This window comes from Sinocyclocheilus rhinocerous, unplaced genomic scaffold (genome assembly GCF_001515625.1).
Source record: "Sinocyclocheilus rhinocerous isolate Xijiao unplaced genomic scaffold, SAMN03320098_v1.1 scaffold4662, whole genome shotgun sequence".
Classification (NCBI taxonomy): Eukaryota; Metazoa; Chordata; class Actinopteri; order Cypriniformes; family Cyprinidae; genus Sinocyclocheilus; species Sinocyclocheilus rhinocerous.
Window position 1 is genome coordinate 201,060 of NW_015628677.1, and position 18,050 is coordinate 219,109.

Here is an 18,050-nt window from a genome sequence, read left to right on the forward strand (position 1 = left end):
ACGCTTGAGGTATTCGTCCAATCACTAGGCACTGTATAGTTGGCCAATCACAGCACACCTCGCTTTTTTCAGACCGATGAGCTTTGTAAAAATCTACGCGTTTCAGAAAGGCAGGGCATAGAGGAGAAACAATAATGTACAGTATGTGGAAAATAATGTGTTTTTTTAACCTTAAACCGCATAAACACATTTCATTACACCAAATACACAAAATAATGTTCTTTTTAGCAGCATCATATGACCCCTTTAAAAAAAAAAAAAGAAAATCATAAAGATTTGGAATGACATAAGAGTGAGAGAATGACAGAATTAAAATTTTTGGGTTAACTGTCCCTTTAAGACCTCATGTCTGCATCCCTGCCAACATTATATATTCATTTTTTTCATGAATACATAGGAAATATTTTCTGTTCTGTGCTAATACATTCTGTCCCTCACCTTAATAAAATAAACGCATTTCAAACACAATTCAAAAAGCCTTCCCAATAAAAGACTTAATAAAAAAATAAAGTAAAAATGTAAAATTGAAGGCAGTGAAACACAGTTCCTTTCTCCCCATCTCTTTCTGATCCAGCAGCGTTCTACATCTCTTTGTAGCTTTTATACAGTATATAATGTGCCGCTGAAGGTCACCAGCTTTTACAAGCTCCTTTGTATACCTGTAGAGGAAGGTCTGGCCTTGTCACCCCTTGTGAGAGAAAGAGGAGATAGGGAACACCGCAAGTTACCCACCCAGTAGTGTCAACCCCCAATGAATCTATCAGCAGACATGTGCGTGTGTGTGTGTTTGTGTGTGTGTGTGTGTGTGTGTGAGAGAGAGGGTTTTGAGGGGGCAGGGGCAGAGCGTCAGGGTGCTCTTTTGATAGCCCAACACAGTTGGCTCAACCCCTCGGTGTGGGGGTAGAGAGAGAGAGAACGAGGTGTACAGGGTGAATTCTGCGTGGAAGAAAAGAGGAAGAAACAGAGGGCCCTTTTCTCCCTAGATTTACCTGTGGAAGGGAATGAACAAACAGGCAGACAAGGCAAACAAGAAGATAAGGAACAACCTTGTCATTGAGCATTGCCTCGATTTAACGTGCCTCAAGTTCTGCCCTTGTTCTCCACCTCAATAACAAGAATCTCTCTCTCTCTCCACTTTTAATATCTGTTCAACACCACTCTGACAAAACTCGGGGGAGTTCAGTCTGACTGTGAGTATTCATTTCCATTCATCCTATTGTGTTTATACATTTATTTGTGAATATATATGTTCTTTTGTGAAGGCATCTGGGTGCTTGTGTCTGTAAAGACTATAAGTTTTTGTGATCTTCATCTAAGGCCAATTTATTGAAGTCAGTGGGTAGTGCAGTTCTGATTATCACTGAAGAGAGATGTACAGTGAAATAATAAACTTGAAATCCAGCTCTAGGGCACATAAATAAAACCAATTATTTCTGTAACTCAAGCCTCTGTACATGCACTCACACTCTTCTGCTCCAACAGGTCATTTTATCCTTGGCTAGTTGAGCAAAAATCCCTCCCATTGGAATAGTTTAAAAAGACAGTTCATCCAAAAATGAAAACTTTACTCACCCTCATGTCGTTCAAACCTGTATGACTTACTTTCTTCTGTGGAACACTAAAAGAGAAATTGTATTTTTAATGTACTAGTCACTCTTTCTTTAAGTGAACGGTGATTGAAGCTTTCAAGGGCTCATAAAGGCACTGTAAATGTAATCCGTATATGAATTAGGTGAACTCTTGTGCATATGGGAAATCATGAGGGAGAATTTTCATTTTTGGGAACTAACCCTTTAAAACTTCAAAAAAGGGTCTGAAAGCTCCATAGAAGTCCTTTGCACTATATTTCAAGTCTTCTGAAGGCATATGATAGCTTTGTTTGAGGAACTGACTGAAAAGGGATATTATTCAATCCACTGAGATGTTAATCGCTGCAAATCAGTGAACTCTCATTCATGAACAAATCATTGTGAATTAATCTGGCTCAAAAGAATTTGTTTACAAATCTGTACTTCTTTCATAAACGTGCCATGGACTGCTAGGGTGGATGTCATTTTCTTGATTAACAGCTTCAAAAACGTTCTGTTTCTTGCTTAAACTGTAAAAAACATATGGCTTCAGAAGGCTAGAATGAATGCTTCCTTTTTGAATCTAGAAAGCTCTAATCAATATTCATTACATAGAAAGAAGGACATCTGTTGTGTTTTATTAAGTGATGCTGTTTACGGTCTCTTAGAATAGCAGAATAGTGTTATCTTCTGATTCCTCCTGTTTCTGTCAGTCATACACAGACTACACCAGTTGCTTGTGTTCCTGTGTTTTTCCCTCGCTCTCTTGATGGCAACTAGGATACGTTCAGGCCTGCTGTGACTATCCTTTGTTTTCTTTTTCTTCAGGGAGAGGAAAGGGTGTAAGAAATCATCATAAGTATCTGCCCTGCGGGAGGAAGACGTATCTTTAAAGCCCCCACCCCTTCTTCCCCGGCTGTCTCTCCATTATGACCTTGCTGGCATCTGAGAGGTCACTGCTCATACGCAATAAGTTTCGCTCAGGTAAGAACAAAGGAAGGATCACAAGACTGTATTCAAGCTGGTTTTGAAAGCCCACATGTGAAGCTGTCTGTCCGCTCTGGTTGGTGATGTGAGGTCTGATGAGCAGCTCCTAATGGCTGTTTTGATTTGAAAATCTTTGCAGAGCTGGAAACCCAGATGAATGTAGCTGGTCTTACAGAGCAGCTGGCATAAAATGAGGATGGGCTTGCTTGAACTTTTTTAAGTAACTAGTAAAGTAACACATTACTTTATATATTTACGAGAGTTACTTTTTCAAATGAGTAATGCAAGTTTTCCCAATTAGTCGCTGACACCTCTCCTGTCCCTGTGTTGAGAGAAATTGGGAGTGAGGTGCAGAGGCTGAGGGACTTCTTTCAGGCTAAGGCTTATTAATTTCACTTTTGGTGTGAAAGGGCCTTTACAGTTGCCAAAAATATAACTTTTGGGTTTTTTGTTATTAAAAATAAATAAGCAAGCCCAGCTAAGGTGACAAAAAGTAATGTAAAAGTAATTTCTGTCAGGACCACTATCGTCAAAGATGATTGACAATTAGCATACAGTTTGGATTGGCGGTATGGTTCTGTTCTGGGCAAGAACTCCCTGCGCATCCATGCAGCCTAGCATGGATAAGAGCAGGGAGAGCAGCGATCATCCCCCAGGGTAAACAGAACAGAACCAATCATTAATGTTCAATAATTTAACGTACACATTTTAGAAATGAGTCTGATTCAAAGGGGAATCAGAAGGCCGAATCCTGACTGGATGAGAGGAGTTGGGGATGGAGGGGGTAATTAGCTATTGAGCAACGCGAAAGCTGCTGATAATAATGAAGGACATTATATATGGATGCTGTGGTAGGTGTCGTATCCCTATAGGTAGATGTGGATCAGCTGATGCGAGCTTGACTAACGTGACCTGTCAGAACTAACGCTACACTTGATGTAATGCATTACTTTCCATAAAATGCAGTTATAGTAATGCAATGTTATTTTTTATGGAGTAGCACAATATTGTAATACATTACTTTTAAAAGTAACTTTCCCCAACAGTGGTCAACACACCTTCAAAGACTTTGAACTTTCACAGTCTCCAAATCTAATTTAGAAGACATCAAAACCTCTGCCAAAATCCCCTCCCCTTAAAGTAAATTCCCCAAGGAAAACGATAAGAAACAAGGCAAATTTCATTAGATCGAATAGTCAATTTGTTTACAGTGTATTGAATTTGGTTGTACAAACCGGAGAAAGCTTGAGCTGGTGGACGAGCCCCAAATTTATGTTACGACCGTCTAGGGCCAGTCATAGCATAAATGAAACGTGCGCTCACTCCCAAGATATTATCAAACAAAGAATAGATTTATTAACAAATACTTAATAAATACAAATAACTTATAATGAAAATGAGTAACAAAGGGGACAAATTTAGGAGTGGACAAGGCCAAAATAACAAACAAAAATAACTAAATTTAGTATACCCTTTAAATTCTCTAACCAAAATAAAACAGAGAAAAAAAATACAACACAACTTCCCTAACTCCCTTAACACAAAACATAGAACAAACAATATAAAAGAAATGGCGTCACACTCCCTACTTCCCTTAAACTACATATTTACAAATAACAATTGGAAATCAACTAAAACAAGAGCAAGTTTCTCAAAGCACACACAATCACAGAGGAACCCAAGACAAAGCAAAACAAATGGCACGCATTAGGCCTCCTAGAATGTTTGGGGAGGTCCTTTTCACTGGAACCAGGACGAGACCAATCAGGAGCAGACCAATCAGGATCTCTGCTGGCTTGAGTGCAGGCCACACCTTCTCCTGCACAGACACACTCAAATACATACACATACTTCAACAGAGCTGAGATGTAACACAATGCTTTCAAGCAATCATTGAGTTTAGCTTGACAAACCATTTTCTGTACAACAGTATCATAATTTCAGTTCATTATCATTGGAATATAAAAGCTTTCTCAAATGAATTCTGAATGGCTGATATGATATGGACCTCAAAATTTTACCGACCAGCCCATCTTCATGAGATTCCATGATCTCTCGTACTTCCCCGTATTGTACAAATGTGGCCAGCAGTATGGTCTTCCCTGAAGGACATGTGGACAGTGGACAGATTGTCTTTGTTGGTTCCCATCTGTGGTTGGAACACCTTCAAAAGCGGTGCCCTCTCTTCTTGGGTTCCCTATAAACATCCTGCTGGCAAGATTCTCAGACAAATGTCTAGCAGCACTCTTTGGTAATAACAAGACTGCCGTCAAAAATGCATTGAATTGACACTTTTTAAACAGTTTAGCTAGTATTCAAAAAGGGACTGTCATTTTTAAAAGGAAGATCACATCTATGGAAAGCAAGGAGAATGTAATGCAATCAAAACCCCGTTCTGCTCTGGTACTGACCCTTAAATCAGCTGTGACCTTGGATATGTTGTGTTGTGTTGTGAGAAAGACAGCTGCCTATTTGAAAAAACCTGATCCATGGTGTAAAACCAAGGGTAAATGTATAAAACAGAGTTTGGAAAACAATGTAAGAACGTTTATTTCTAACAAAATTTAAAGGTCATTTATTTAATTTGGGCTATTCAAATTATAGTCTTAATGCCCTAACAATTCATGAGCATGAACAAAACTGAAGTAATTAGAAAATGTCTTATTTTGCTGATTTATAGTTTGAGGATGAACATAAGGTAATTTGCCAGTATTTATATTTATAAATCTATGTTTATGAAATTGACATTTAAATTATTATATATCCAACAATAATGTCTTTTTTCATTATTTCTTTACAGTCTACCAGGCAATTGATTATAGTTTTTCATCTTGGGTTGATTTTAGCAAGATCAGCTATGGAGTGGTGATCTTGTATTAATCTGAAGAGATTCATATTTTTATAATGACCAGCATTTTTTTAGAAGAATTTTTAGAAAATCAGATTTCAGAGAGCCACATGTTTAATATACTTAAATAATGAAGTATATATAAAAAGGTATATACTGAAATCTTGCCCTCAGTTGTTTTTATTTCGAAACACTGAAGCTTGTTTTTAAAATTAGATGTAATTTTTAATTTGATTTGATTGTTTGTTCATTTTTTAATATCACACTTAAAATATTCCTACTAATCTGAAAGATATCAGTGAAATAGCTGTCCTGAGAAATAACCTGGTCTCTGTGGCAGCTTTATAGCAGATTTGAGTTATTTCGTCTTTCGGGTCTAAATGGAAAAGAAAGGCAAGCAGTAAAAATGAAGAGTCAAGAACATTTCAAAGATGTCAGTGATAATGTAAAACAAATGCATAAATTAGGAAAAGGGTACAAAACCATATCCAAGTGTGGATGTCTCAGGGGGCTCTTTTGGCTCAATTATCAGACTTCATTAAACCGCCCAGACTCTGCTTAGAAAAGGTCAACCTCTAAACTTTCTGCACAAACAAAAAGGATACTAGACAAGCCACAGAGAAGCCAACAGTCAAGAGTTCAGTACCTGAGAACAGAGTAAAAGTGCTCCAGTCAACCACAACAGGAGGGCTGCTTAATGCAGAGAAATACTGCAAAAGGAACTGCTGAAAGATGTTAGGACTTAAACTAGGATACTAGGGTAGTACATACTTACCCCAAATTACTTATTAATGCTTTCATTCCTGCCCACAATGGCTTTACTCAGTATTAAAATGTTGGGATCAAATACTGATAACAGTTAATGGTTTGAGTGAAAAGCTGAATTGAATTTCAGAATGTCTTAGTATTTGGTTTGTCCTTCTTGCGTTTAGAAATATTTTAGTGTAAATCGTAATGATCATGTTCGCCAGCATAATTTGAGAATGAGCCCAAGAGCATCTTGAGCGTCGGAAGAACATCTGACCATCTGTACAAAGCAGTTCACATAATCAGTGTCATAATATGCTGAGTAATTTGACAATAACTGTTCTTTGTTGTACATGTTTGGAAATCCTAAAACTCAAATACAATTTTGTGAAATTATACAGTGAATTAGAAAACATTAAAATATTAGGATATTTCTGGGAATATGCATGATTCATCATGAGGGAAGTAACACGAGAAGTGCAACTTGCAAGCAATAAAAGTTTCAAACATTGTCCAGAATAGTACAAACTAGAACAGCAAGAGATATAAGAAATACAAAACTAATTTAATTGAAAAGTTGAATTATACATTTGGTTGTTTTCATTATGTATTGATTTTCAGGCATTTTAATAGTAATATAACAGGTGGTACAGTTAGTAGAGTATCATAAAACTTGAACTATCATTATGCATCAATGCCATTATGTGATCAGAGCACACCAGTCATAGTCATTACTATAAGCTGCCATGACAAAATTTTTAATCCCAGTATTCCAACCTGATTTGGCTTGATGCCACTCAGCATGTCATTCTCTTCCAGAGTGAAGTAAAATCAGGAAGAATTTACTTAGCATGACTGACAGCGAGACAGGGGGTGAAAGACGGAGAGAGAGAGAGAGAGAGAGAGAGAGAGGGAGAGAGAGCGGGACAGCTGGATGGGGGATGGGAAGGCGACAGAAATAGACATTCAGAGGGATAAATAGTTACCCCCCTTCCTCTCACGTCCACTCTCAGATCTCAAAACTCAGCACAGAGATGCATCACGGGACAAGCCACCATACCTCATGACTCCTCCCACCTCTGACCTAGCTGTAATTCACCTGCTGGTTCAAGCATGTGTTTGTTTGTGAAGAAGTATAGAATTTCTTTTATAAGTGCCACAAACAGTGTTTGACTAGGTTAGTGAACAATGTATGTCTGCAGTGCCTAATTCATATCTAACTCATTTATGATCATCTGAGTGGTGCAGTTTACTTGTAATATGCTGGGCTTACAGATATAAATTAAGCTATATAATTCACAGAGATAACCTGCACTTTTCTTAAGGTGGGAAACTCAGGCTTTAGAGTTTTCTTCAATACAAAGACTGTGTATATTAAATAAAGTATTGTTAATATAGTTTTTATTGCATAATAATAAATATACTATATTTTTCAGTTCTGCAGTTGAGAATACAGAACCGCAGACAGCAGAATGAACTTAATGCAGAGTCTGGTGAGTCTCTCTCTCTGTGTGTGTGTGTTTATTTTGATTGTGCTAAGCCCCCAGGAAGTCTATGAAATTCCCCCTTATGGGACAGGAAAATCATAATATATTTGTTTCACACATTTCAAACCGGCTGGACTTTGAAACCGGCTCTCTTTATGCATTTCAAAATATTAGCTTTGTAACAGGTTTTCTCCACCTTTTTGTTCATTCTCTGTTCTCAATAGGTACAAATGCCTCTGTCCCTGATAAAGTTGGGGAGAAAGAAGTCAGCAGTGGTTTGGTGAGCCATTATTTATCTATGTCTTAGGAGTAAAATATAGAGCTAGCAGCAACCAAAAGTAAAATAAGTGGCTCCATGAAACAAAATTTATTTGAGGGAGAAGTTCCAAACTAAAACATACCATGGTTGGATCTAATAGTTTCCACGCTTGACACACTCCAGTTACAGTATGTGTGTGCCTTTGGTTTATATGAAAACAGACTGACGTGAAACAGGGTGCCAGTGTAGATAAGCAAACTACCTACTGATGCCAAAACAGTCTGATAACTGACATGATTTTGTCTTTAACCTCTTTAGCATAATTTAATGTTTGTAATTACATGTCTAGTTACTGTTGCAAACTATTAGTATTAATCGTGAAACACTGTTAGCACAGTTAATTATGTTTAGTAAGACAGTAAACAGCAGCTGGTTCAAGATAATTACTGTCAGGAGGGAAAAATGTAGTCTTACAGGAGAATGTTACCATCCAGAGCAAACAATTAGTTCTTTTTAGCATCTTCACCACTGTGCTATATTTCAGTAACTATTGGGGAAATAAAGGTTTACAGTATTTGTTGATGGTGATTTGACTGGCTGTTTCTCAATGCAGCGTCAGACTGAAGATGGTGCCACTCAGAAGTCGCCCCCTAGTGGTCTGACTGCTCAAACTGCACCAGGTGATACACCATTCACACATCCATCAGTCCCCATTCATCAAACAGCTCTTCATGTTTGCAAGTCATTCATGCACTTATTATCAGTAGCATTCTGAATGTCTGAATTGGATTACCCCTGCAACAAATTCTTTTGTGAAAAATCATTCATATCTGCCTTTAAAATATTCCTCCTCTTCTCCTCTCTTATTATAAAGCAGAGCAATTGATCTGCCATTCACATTCCCCATCTTTCACTATTCATTTTGTTCGCTCTCTGATTCTCATTTCTTGTTCTCACTTTCTCTTTCCATATGTCTCTCGCTCACAGACAGGAGTTATAGCAGAGCTCACAGGCAAAAGAAAGCCCGTCTGGTTGAGGATCTGAGTGAGAAAATCCAGAGTCAGCCTGGACCACTTGAAGTCCTGCAGAGGCATATTCTGCCTCTAGAGAACAGTGAGTCATTGAAAATAACTGAAAAAGATGCCTCACAAACTGAGCATAAACTCAAGCTAAATATTTTATATACACAGACAAACACGTACGCGTATATTATAGTATTGCACTAACATTTAATTAGGGTCATATAATTTATTGTAATTGTAACATGGTTAACATGTTAACACAGTTGCTTTTTAAAGACAGAAAACTAAATATTGTACATTTACACAATTATTGAGTTCAGCCATTTGAGTGGATGACATAGTAAATATGTGCATATACAGTAAAGACACCAGAAAGAGGTAAATGAACAATAACAAACAGCCATAAAGACATAGATGTATTATTATATGTAACATATATGTATCATAATTTAACGGTCATAATGACATAGTTCAGATGGCACACATCATAAAGCAATTTTATAGGACTTCTAATCATAAAATAAATAAAAGAGCAATTAAAAGTTTTTTTTTTAGCCAAAGGAATTCACTCCTAGACAGACTTTATTAAACGGGCATACTTTTCATTTTATTCATGATATTGTCCTTGATCAGATCCAGTCAGCTTAAAAGATTCCAAACATATTTTTTTAGAAATCACGCAGCACAGAATTAAAGGCAACATCCGTTGTTAAAACAATTAATATATATATATTTTATCAAATGTAATTGTAATGCATATTGTGCATTGCTGTTAGAGGTGAGGTATCAATTATTTTTCCACTTTTATATGGTTATACTACCTTAGTGTACCTAGTGCATTAAAGGGGTCCTATTATTCTTTTTCACTTTTTTAAAGGTGACCTATTATGCCCCTTTTTACAAGATGTAAAATAAGTCTCTGATGTCCCCAGAGTGTGTATGTGAGGTTTTAGCTCAAAATACCCTACAGATAATTTTTTATAGCTTTTGAAATTGCCATTTTTAGAGTATGAGCCAAAACGCGCCGTTTTTGTGTTTGTCCCTTTAAATGCAAATGAGCTGGTGCTCCCGCCTCCCCTTTCAGAAGAGGGTGGAGTTTCTAGAGCTCGCGCACCGGCATCATGCCAGCAATAACAAAACACTCTCTCATGCATTGAAAATGTCAGAAACTGCTAGTAGCGGTGTTCAGCCTTAAATGTTCGAACCGGTGTCGTGCCGAATTCTGCACCCTGCCAGATTATTTATGAATTACACAGACTGGGAGCACGGCGATAATTTTTTATAGCTTGTTGAAATTGCCATTTTTAGGGTATGAGCCAAAACGCGCTGTTTTTTGTGTTTGTCCCTTTAAATGAAAACGAGCTGGTACTCCCGCCTCCCCTTCCAGAAGAGGGTGGAGTTTCTAGAGCCCGCGCACCGGCATCATGCCAGCAATAACAAAACACTCTCTCATGCATTGAAAATGTCAGAAACTGCTAGTAGCGGTGTTCAGCCTTAAATGTTCGAACCGGTGTCGTGCCGAATTCTGCACCCTGCCAGATTATTTATGAATTACACAGACTGGGAGCACGGCGCTATAAAAATAACAACATAGCTGGTCTCATGGTGCCATACTTCTTCTAGATGGCATAACGTCATGAACAGTTGGCACTGCTCCATCCTTCAGGAGCAACTTTTGTGCAAAACCTGCTTTATACTAGCACATTTCGTATTTCAGAAGGCGGGCCTTCATTTGATACAGGAACTATTCGAGCCATTCATGCCAGACTGGGGAGAGAGGTGTTGTAATAATGTAAAATATGTGAAAAATAATGTGTTTTTCGAACAACCTAGTATGAGAGCATGTTGGAGCTGATAGCCATGTCATTGGAGCTGATAGCCATGTCAGCAGTGTTCCGGCATGCAGTGTGGTTGTTCTTTGGGTGACCCAAGTTCGAATCCCGGTGTGTGGACATTTCCAATCTCCACCCCTCTCTTTCTCCCACTTTGCTTCCTGTCAACTCTCCAACTTATAAATTAATAATTCTCACAAGGTATAGATGTGTAAACAAACATTATATTACAGCTGCACATTTCCACATATAGCAGCATTTAACTTATACAGAGAATTGTTCAGAAAAGCTTACATTTGCTCACATTTCCTTTGCCTCAGCTGCTTCATTGCCATCAGATGTCTTTGAAGATGACAACTCCTCTTCTGCCTCTGCATCTCCCGAGCAACTCGGGATGCACCAATCTCCTGGCTTATCATCATCACCTGGGCAAGGAGGTGACCAATCGCTGAGTGATGCGTCATCTGTTGCTACGCCCATCAGCCCAAACAGTGTACAGGTATAAGAGTCATAAAACACCTACACAATAAGTCATAAAACACCTACACAACATTAGACTAAATTAACTGACAATGTACTTTTTGCCTTGTATCCTTTTCCTCAGTTTAAAAGAGAAGTGAGCAGTTTTGTGAGCAATGTGGTATTATCTAAATATTTTTCTGTTTATATAAGCATTGCTACCAGCCAAACATAGCAGCACTGGGTCGACCAATGATATGAGAATGGGTACCAGCTCTTTGCAGTGCTTGGAATATTTTTTTTCGTCCTACTAGTGGTGCAGAAATTACATATTACACCTTTATATTCAGGTTAAAACGCTGGAAGATGGTTGTTTAGAATTTTCACCACTATCAACTTTTCAAAGCAGTGCAGATTGGCGTTGCTCCCGGCAACCGAGTGCATCAGCCAACCAATGACCATGACAGTAATGGGGTCAAACTCCATATCAACAACTGGGAGACCCAAAGGGATGTACATGCCCTCCCAGACACCACCACCGCTGCCAAAGGTATGCACTCACACAGAGATTTGAATTAATGATTTGTTTAACTCCTTGCCCCAATTTCATTCTTTAGTATTTCTCTCATCCACTTGCTCATGTCCTTTTTCCAAATTATATTGCTCACATTCTTTCTTTGTATGCCTCAAGACAGCACAGCCATCAGCTGCACCTTCTCATTCCATTCTGGGTGGGCCCTTAACTTCATCCCGCCCTCCACGGCCACGAAAGCCTCGCGATTCAAAACCTAAAATGAGGAAGTTGAAATACCATCAGTACATTCCCCCAGATCAAAGGACTGGGACTGGAAGCGGAGCTGGAAGTGCTTCACAAAAGCATAATAGCAGTCAGGCTCCACCCACTGATTCCTCTTACTCCCACCTCTTGCAACAACAGCAGGTGTTCTTACAACTACAAATTCTTAACCAGCAACAACAGCTACCTGTGACAAACAGGTAAGCCTTCAAACAAAGCACTGATGAAATAATCATGATTTATACAACTAAATATCCATGGGTCCATGTGTACAATTTTTACGGTTTTCAGATTGTAGAATATTATCATAGTGACATCTTAAGTAAAAGCCATGGCACACTGTGCAACATCATTCTATTATGTCACTCAAAAATATATCGGTTGATCCCTTGGTGCCCCCAGGTAGACGAGATAGTGCCCCATTGATAGTTTGTGCCCTACGTGGGCTGTGTACTCCTTACATAGGGAGCACATGGTACTGTGAATAAATAACATTGCAGCCAAGAGAACTGTTGACAGTTCAACAACAGTCACAATAGAGGAGGCAGAGATTTATCACAAAGGTTTACACGGCTGTCAGTGAACATCACACAAATAGCGTGATTACACTACACTTTTATGATCAGAACAGATTTTAAAATATTATGCATCACTTGCCAACTTTGTAAATGATTACAGCAAAAAAATCTAGGCTAAAGTCTGAAGATTACACAAGTTGTTCCAACCACAACAGCCTCACACTAAAACACATGCCTTCCCAGTGCTAGTAGATGCACATCAGGTGTGAACAAACAAGGATGTACAGGAGCTGGCTAGTTGATGGTGCAACTCTGTGCTCTGGGTTATGAAAAATACAAGCCAAGCTCATTTGGATGTGGTCCTGGGTGGGTAGAGGTGGTCAGTATGGCCTCAATAGACTGCAACAGGAGTTGAAAGTGAGTACTGCTAAAAGTCTTTCTCGGGAGCATCAAACCCTCCAACATGTTTAATATCCACTGACTAGATGGCATCATAGTCTGACTGTAAAATATCAGGGTCTGTAACCATCATACACAACATGAAATCAAATTTGAGCTCCCAAAATTTCCAGGCTGGTTCTGATTCGAGGCATCTAGCACAGACTTGCCTCAACTACAAATCGGGGCAAAAGTCAGGGTTACAATTGTGTAGCGTAATCCAGTCCTATATGATGAAAGACTGATGGTTTTACGCTAAGATGATAAATCTTTTGCAATCCTTGAAATTGATCCCAGACAGCAAAATCATAGCTAAAATTGTACAGTGCAAACCTGGCTTAAAGGGATAGTTCACCCAAAAATGAAAATTCTGTCATTAATTACTCACCCTCATGTCGTTTCAAACCCGTAAAACCTTTACGGTTGAACCCCTGATGTCACATGGATTATTTTACAGATCTCCTTGCTACGTTTCTGGACTTGGGAACATTTCAGTTGTATTGCTATCTATGGGAGAGTCAGACAGCTCTCAGATTCCATCAAAAATATCTTAATTTGTGTTCAGAAGATGAACGAAGGTCTTATGGGTTTGAAACTAACCCTTTAAGAGATGCTACTCTGTGATCTGAATGGTAAAAATCTACTTCAAGATAGTGCCATCCCGAAAGACTTATTTATATACCTATATTATACATCCAAACAATAGTGAGAACCATATGAAGATTTCTGGAACTACACCTCAAAGTTCCCCTCAGTCTGGAACACCATCAACAAACCCCTCTACTCCTGATACAAGTCCCACCCACCAGGCAGAGTTACTTCCCTTAAACCTTGATGACTTAACGGTAAGAATCTTTTTGGTTAAGATAACTCACTCTAGATCAGGGGTGTCCAATCCTGCTCTTGGAGGGTTACTTTCCTGCTGACTTCAATTGCAACCCTGCTCCAATACACCTGCCTGTTACTTTTAAGTAGGCTACATCCGAAAGCTTAGGCAACTGACTTGTTGCCTCGCTGCCCTATCAGGCAATGACTTCACAGGCAGTGTTTGCACATTAAAATACCTGTTAAAACTGAAGGCATTGCAGTAGACAGGATGTGTCACAATAAATTGTTTTCGGATGTCTTTTTGCCTTCCTACCTCCTTAATTTTCAGCTTTCAGACACAACCGTAATCCTGAACACTTTGATTACCTAGTTCAAGTGTGTTTGATTAGGGTTGGAACTAAACTCTGCAGGACAGTGGTATTCCAGGAGTAGGTTTGAACACCCCTGCTTTAGATTATCTGGTCTTCATAAACTGTTTGTAGGAACAAGCTTTGTATAGAACATTGAATTTATTTCTTCTCCTTCTCAGGTGTCAGTTCTTCGCCAGCAATTGCGGAAACGTGGACTCCCAGTTTCTGGCACGAAGCCTGCACTATTAGAGAGACTCCGTCCTTTCCAGATGCCTCGTCCCCCGTTAACACCTGCGCCGCTTTGCCAGCTAGGGGCCACACAGGAGCCCTCCCACCCTGCCAGCCTCAACCGAATCTCTACCAGCATAGACACCTCCGCCAACCCTGCTCCAGTGTACATCAGCCCTTCGGGTTTAGTAGAGCAAAGCTTAGGTAGTGATAGTTACCTCACTTCTCCTTCTTCTGCTGGCTCCAGCCCCACCTTACATAGATCCTCCCCTCCAATGCCCTCTGGTACTACGTGGAGGCCAGGCCAGGCAGTAGATGAACTTAGTGTAGAGCTGGAAATGAGAGAGAGGATGAGGAGCAGACCCAGAGAAGGAGCAAAGGACACTCAGGTGAGTTTGAATACTTGACTAGGAGGTGAATCATTTGGAAATTTGTAGCATTTCCTATTATTGGCACTTTTTTATTCTCTTTATTTAAGGTGAATATATTTAGTTACAAGTACTTTAAGTATTTAATGTACTATTTCATTCCTTCTGTTTTTTCCAGCTGTGTGAAAGTTCCCTTCATCCGTTCCTGCAACAGGAGCCAGGATGCACCAGAGGGAAACCAGACACAGGTGGACAGGAACTGCTCTTCACGTACTGTACTGGTGATGGAAAAGTATGTACTTTCAGTATTTAGTAAGACAGAATGGGGACCTACTACTGCATTATTAAATTGCATCAAGCTATCTTGTTGTTCAGGAAACTATGGGTAATATTAGGCCAAATACAAGAACTAATTTCACATCATACAAGAAAGTAATTCTTTGTATTTATTCCTAATCTTAGGTGAACTGCTGCCAGCTCTGTGATGTGATTGGTCAAGACTTTGATTTGCCCATGCAAATCACTGCCAGTCCAGCACAAGCATCACCTACTGTCCGGAGTCTGGAAGAGGAACTACAGGAGGCCATTCAAAGAGTGCAGGTTAGTGTTTTTGAGTTTGTGTGCTGTCTGCTGTCTGACCATTACTATGTTATGCAGCTACTGATGTATTGATTGCTGTTCATCAACAATGAGCACTGAGCGATTGACTTCCTGTACACTCTTTTCTTTCACCATGTAAGATGGACCCCAGTCAATCCATAGATGACATTTTGGACGAGACTATTGGTTGTTCAGGTGAGTGAAATTTGACTAGTGGCGACTGAAGCTTTTCAGGACAAAGGAAGCAAATATATTGCTTACCAATGGCAAAAAATTTACTAAGATGACATTTTAGGTTGGCCGGACATATTGACATGCTTATGCTGGTCACAGTTCGCTAATAGGTTATACACGACAACCATTTCAAACACCATGAATCATGTCTTTATCTTTCAGATAACTCTTTACTGATCACAGATGTCCAGTCAGCCACTAACGTCCTTTCAGTCTCTTCCCCTGGCCCACAGCCTGACCAATCACAGTCCACCAAGCGCCAAAAAGACGACAACTTCCTGTCCTCTCCTCTGTGCTCTTCACTTCTTTTAGAACTTCCTCCCTCACCTAACAATGCTCCACCCCTCAGTTCAACCCCAGCTCCCCTTCCTCCTCCCCCCATCTGCACCACTCCACCATCTAGGTCACTGTCCAGGAAAAGAAGGTCAGAGGTTCCTGCTTTTGACCCTGCTGATTGGCTGGAGTCCTTGACCTCTGGCCTGCACCCGCTGACGCCCCCCGCCGCCCCGTTTCTAGAGAACAATTTTGGCCTTGACTCAGACCTGAACATCAACAGAGTCCTCGACCTGATGGTGGAGCAATGGTGAGGAAGGGGCCGTAGTGTGTGTGTGTCTGTATGTGCGTATGGCTAATTGGATGCATGATTGGAAATTAACCACCTTTCAAATCGTGTACCCTCGAGAGAAGACCCCTCATCCTTTCATTCGTTCCTCTGTTTTTGCATCCATTCATCTCTGTCAACTGATGTGACCAAACAGATCTGACTGGTGTTGACTGCTAACCTCTACTCCACGCAATGTCGAGAGAAAGAGGGAAATGGAAAAAGAGATATGCTTTGGTAACGCATACAGAAAGATCCACAAAGAGCATGTGCACATATGCCACACTTTCGCAATGACTTGTATTTTTATAAAAGCTTTAAAAATGGAAAAAGAATATATTATACAAAAAAAGTGGGTTTCTCCGTTGATTTGCCTCTTGCTTCAGTGCCAGACAAACTATCGGCATGTGGCAAGTGTGTGGAGCAGCGGGAGCTTCAAACAATCTGTGTGTATTTGCAGGGAAGTGTATGCGCTCCCTGTATGTGTGAGCACGCTTCTCTTGGCTGCTTTATCTGTGTGTGTGTGTTGGTGTTGGTGCATACACGCTTGCCAGCACGTTCTGGATCTACAATTTCAATGCACCATAAATGAGGTGCCTAAAGCATCCACTTGTTTCTGTTTATACTGGTGTACATTTTTCCATTTAGTTTCATGTTATGTTATGCTTTGTCTGGACTAGTGCATCATGGCACTGATGTTAACCCAAAAGCATTGGCCCAACAACAGAAAATAATGCTGGTCTGAGGCCAGTATGCACCTTCAGCGGGATTGAAACCACAAATTAGGTTGGGACCTTAGGAGAATGTGTTTTAAAAAAGCCTAATGTAATTAAATCAGAAAATATAAAGGTATTTGAGCTGATTGATCAGCCTGGCCAGAAAACACTGTGCAAAGTTAAAGAAGTTATCTTTCAACCGCTACTCTTTAAATTTTCCTAATGGGACCCATATAACATCGTCTACCATTGTTGTTTACAGACATTTGACCTTTTGACTGGCCATTGCTTTTATGCATTTCTCTGGACAATGCAGTACATTACTGCTTCCAAGAAAGGGCACAGGAAAACAACACATTTAAATGTCCAAAGAAAGTGAAACATGAACTCTTTATTCTGTTCCAGTCTTATATGTGAAAGTGTATGTGTAAATAGGACAATGTGTTTGATAATCAAATATATTGCCCTGAGTTCAGTATGCGGACAGGTGCTGGAGAATCACAGCATTTGTACAGCTGGACTTTGTTCTCAAATGAGTTTTTTTATGTAACCCTACAAAACACAACTATTGTTTCTTTTAAGCCACGTCTAAGTAAATCAATGACCAACCAAAAAGCAAACATATTAAGTGTTTGATCTGACATATTCACTTATATATTTATTGAGTAATTTATTAAAACTCTGCCAACTATTCATGTACAAGTCATATAGTAAACTTAAAATAGTAAAATTAAAGTCTTAATTGATTTTCCCACCTGTGTCTGTTTCATTTTTGTTTCCCCCAGCAGTAGAAGCATTTAAGTATGGAAGCCCGTTTCCGCCACTGAATAAAAAAATATAATTCTGTAAGTCATAATAATGAGAAACTTTCTCAAAATTATGACTTAGTATCTCGTTATATTGAGAAACTTTCTCGTAATAATGACTTAGTTTCTCGTAATAATGAGAAACTTTCTCGTAATAATGAGAAAATAAGTCATTATTATGAGAAAATAAGTCATTATTATGAGACAATAAGTCATTATTATGAGAAAATAAGTCATTATTATGAGACAATAAGTCATTATTATGAGAAAATAAGTCATTATTATGAGAAACGAAGTCATTATTACGAGAAAGTTTCTCATTATTACGAGAAACTAAGTCATTATTACGAGAAAGTTT

The 18,050-nt window shown here is 39.2% G+C and overlaps 1 protein-coding gene across 2 annotated transcripts; it reads left to right on the top strand.

The window, feature by feature from the left end:
* The first annotated feature begins 896 nt into the window (after nt 1-896).
* On the top strand, nt 897-17,614 carry LOC107737921 (myocardin-like). 2 transcript variants are annotated; one of them, XM_016549561.1, is made up of 15 exons: nt 897-1,190; nt 2,397-2,552; nt 7,587-7,643; nt 7,862-7,917; nt 8,510-8,576; nt 8,884-9,009; nt 11,071-11,249; nt 11,616-11,759; nt 11,901-12,205; nt 13,668-13,806; nt 14,319-14,756; nt 14,914-15,027; nt 15,198-15,335; nt 15,476-15,530; nt 15,732-17,614. In XM_016549561.1, exons 2-15 carry the CDS (start codon nt 2,498-2,500, stop codon nt 16,154-16,156), a joined length of 2,298 nt encoding a protein of 765 aa, XP_016405047.1. In that variant the 5' UTR covers nt 897-1,190; nt 2,397-2,497; the 3' UTR covers nt 16,157-17,614. The 2 variants fall into 2 exon arrangements, with proteins under 2 accessions (XP_016405047.1, XP_016405048.1); XM_016549562.1 differs by having other exon boundaries at nt 11,619-11,759.
* Nucleotides 17,615-18,050: the final 436 nt, after the last annotated feature.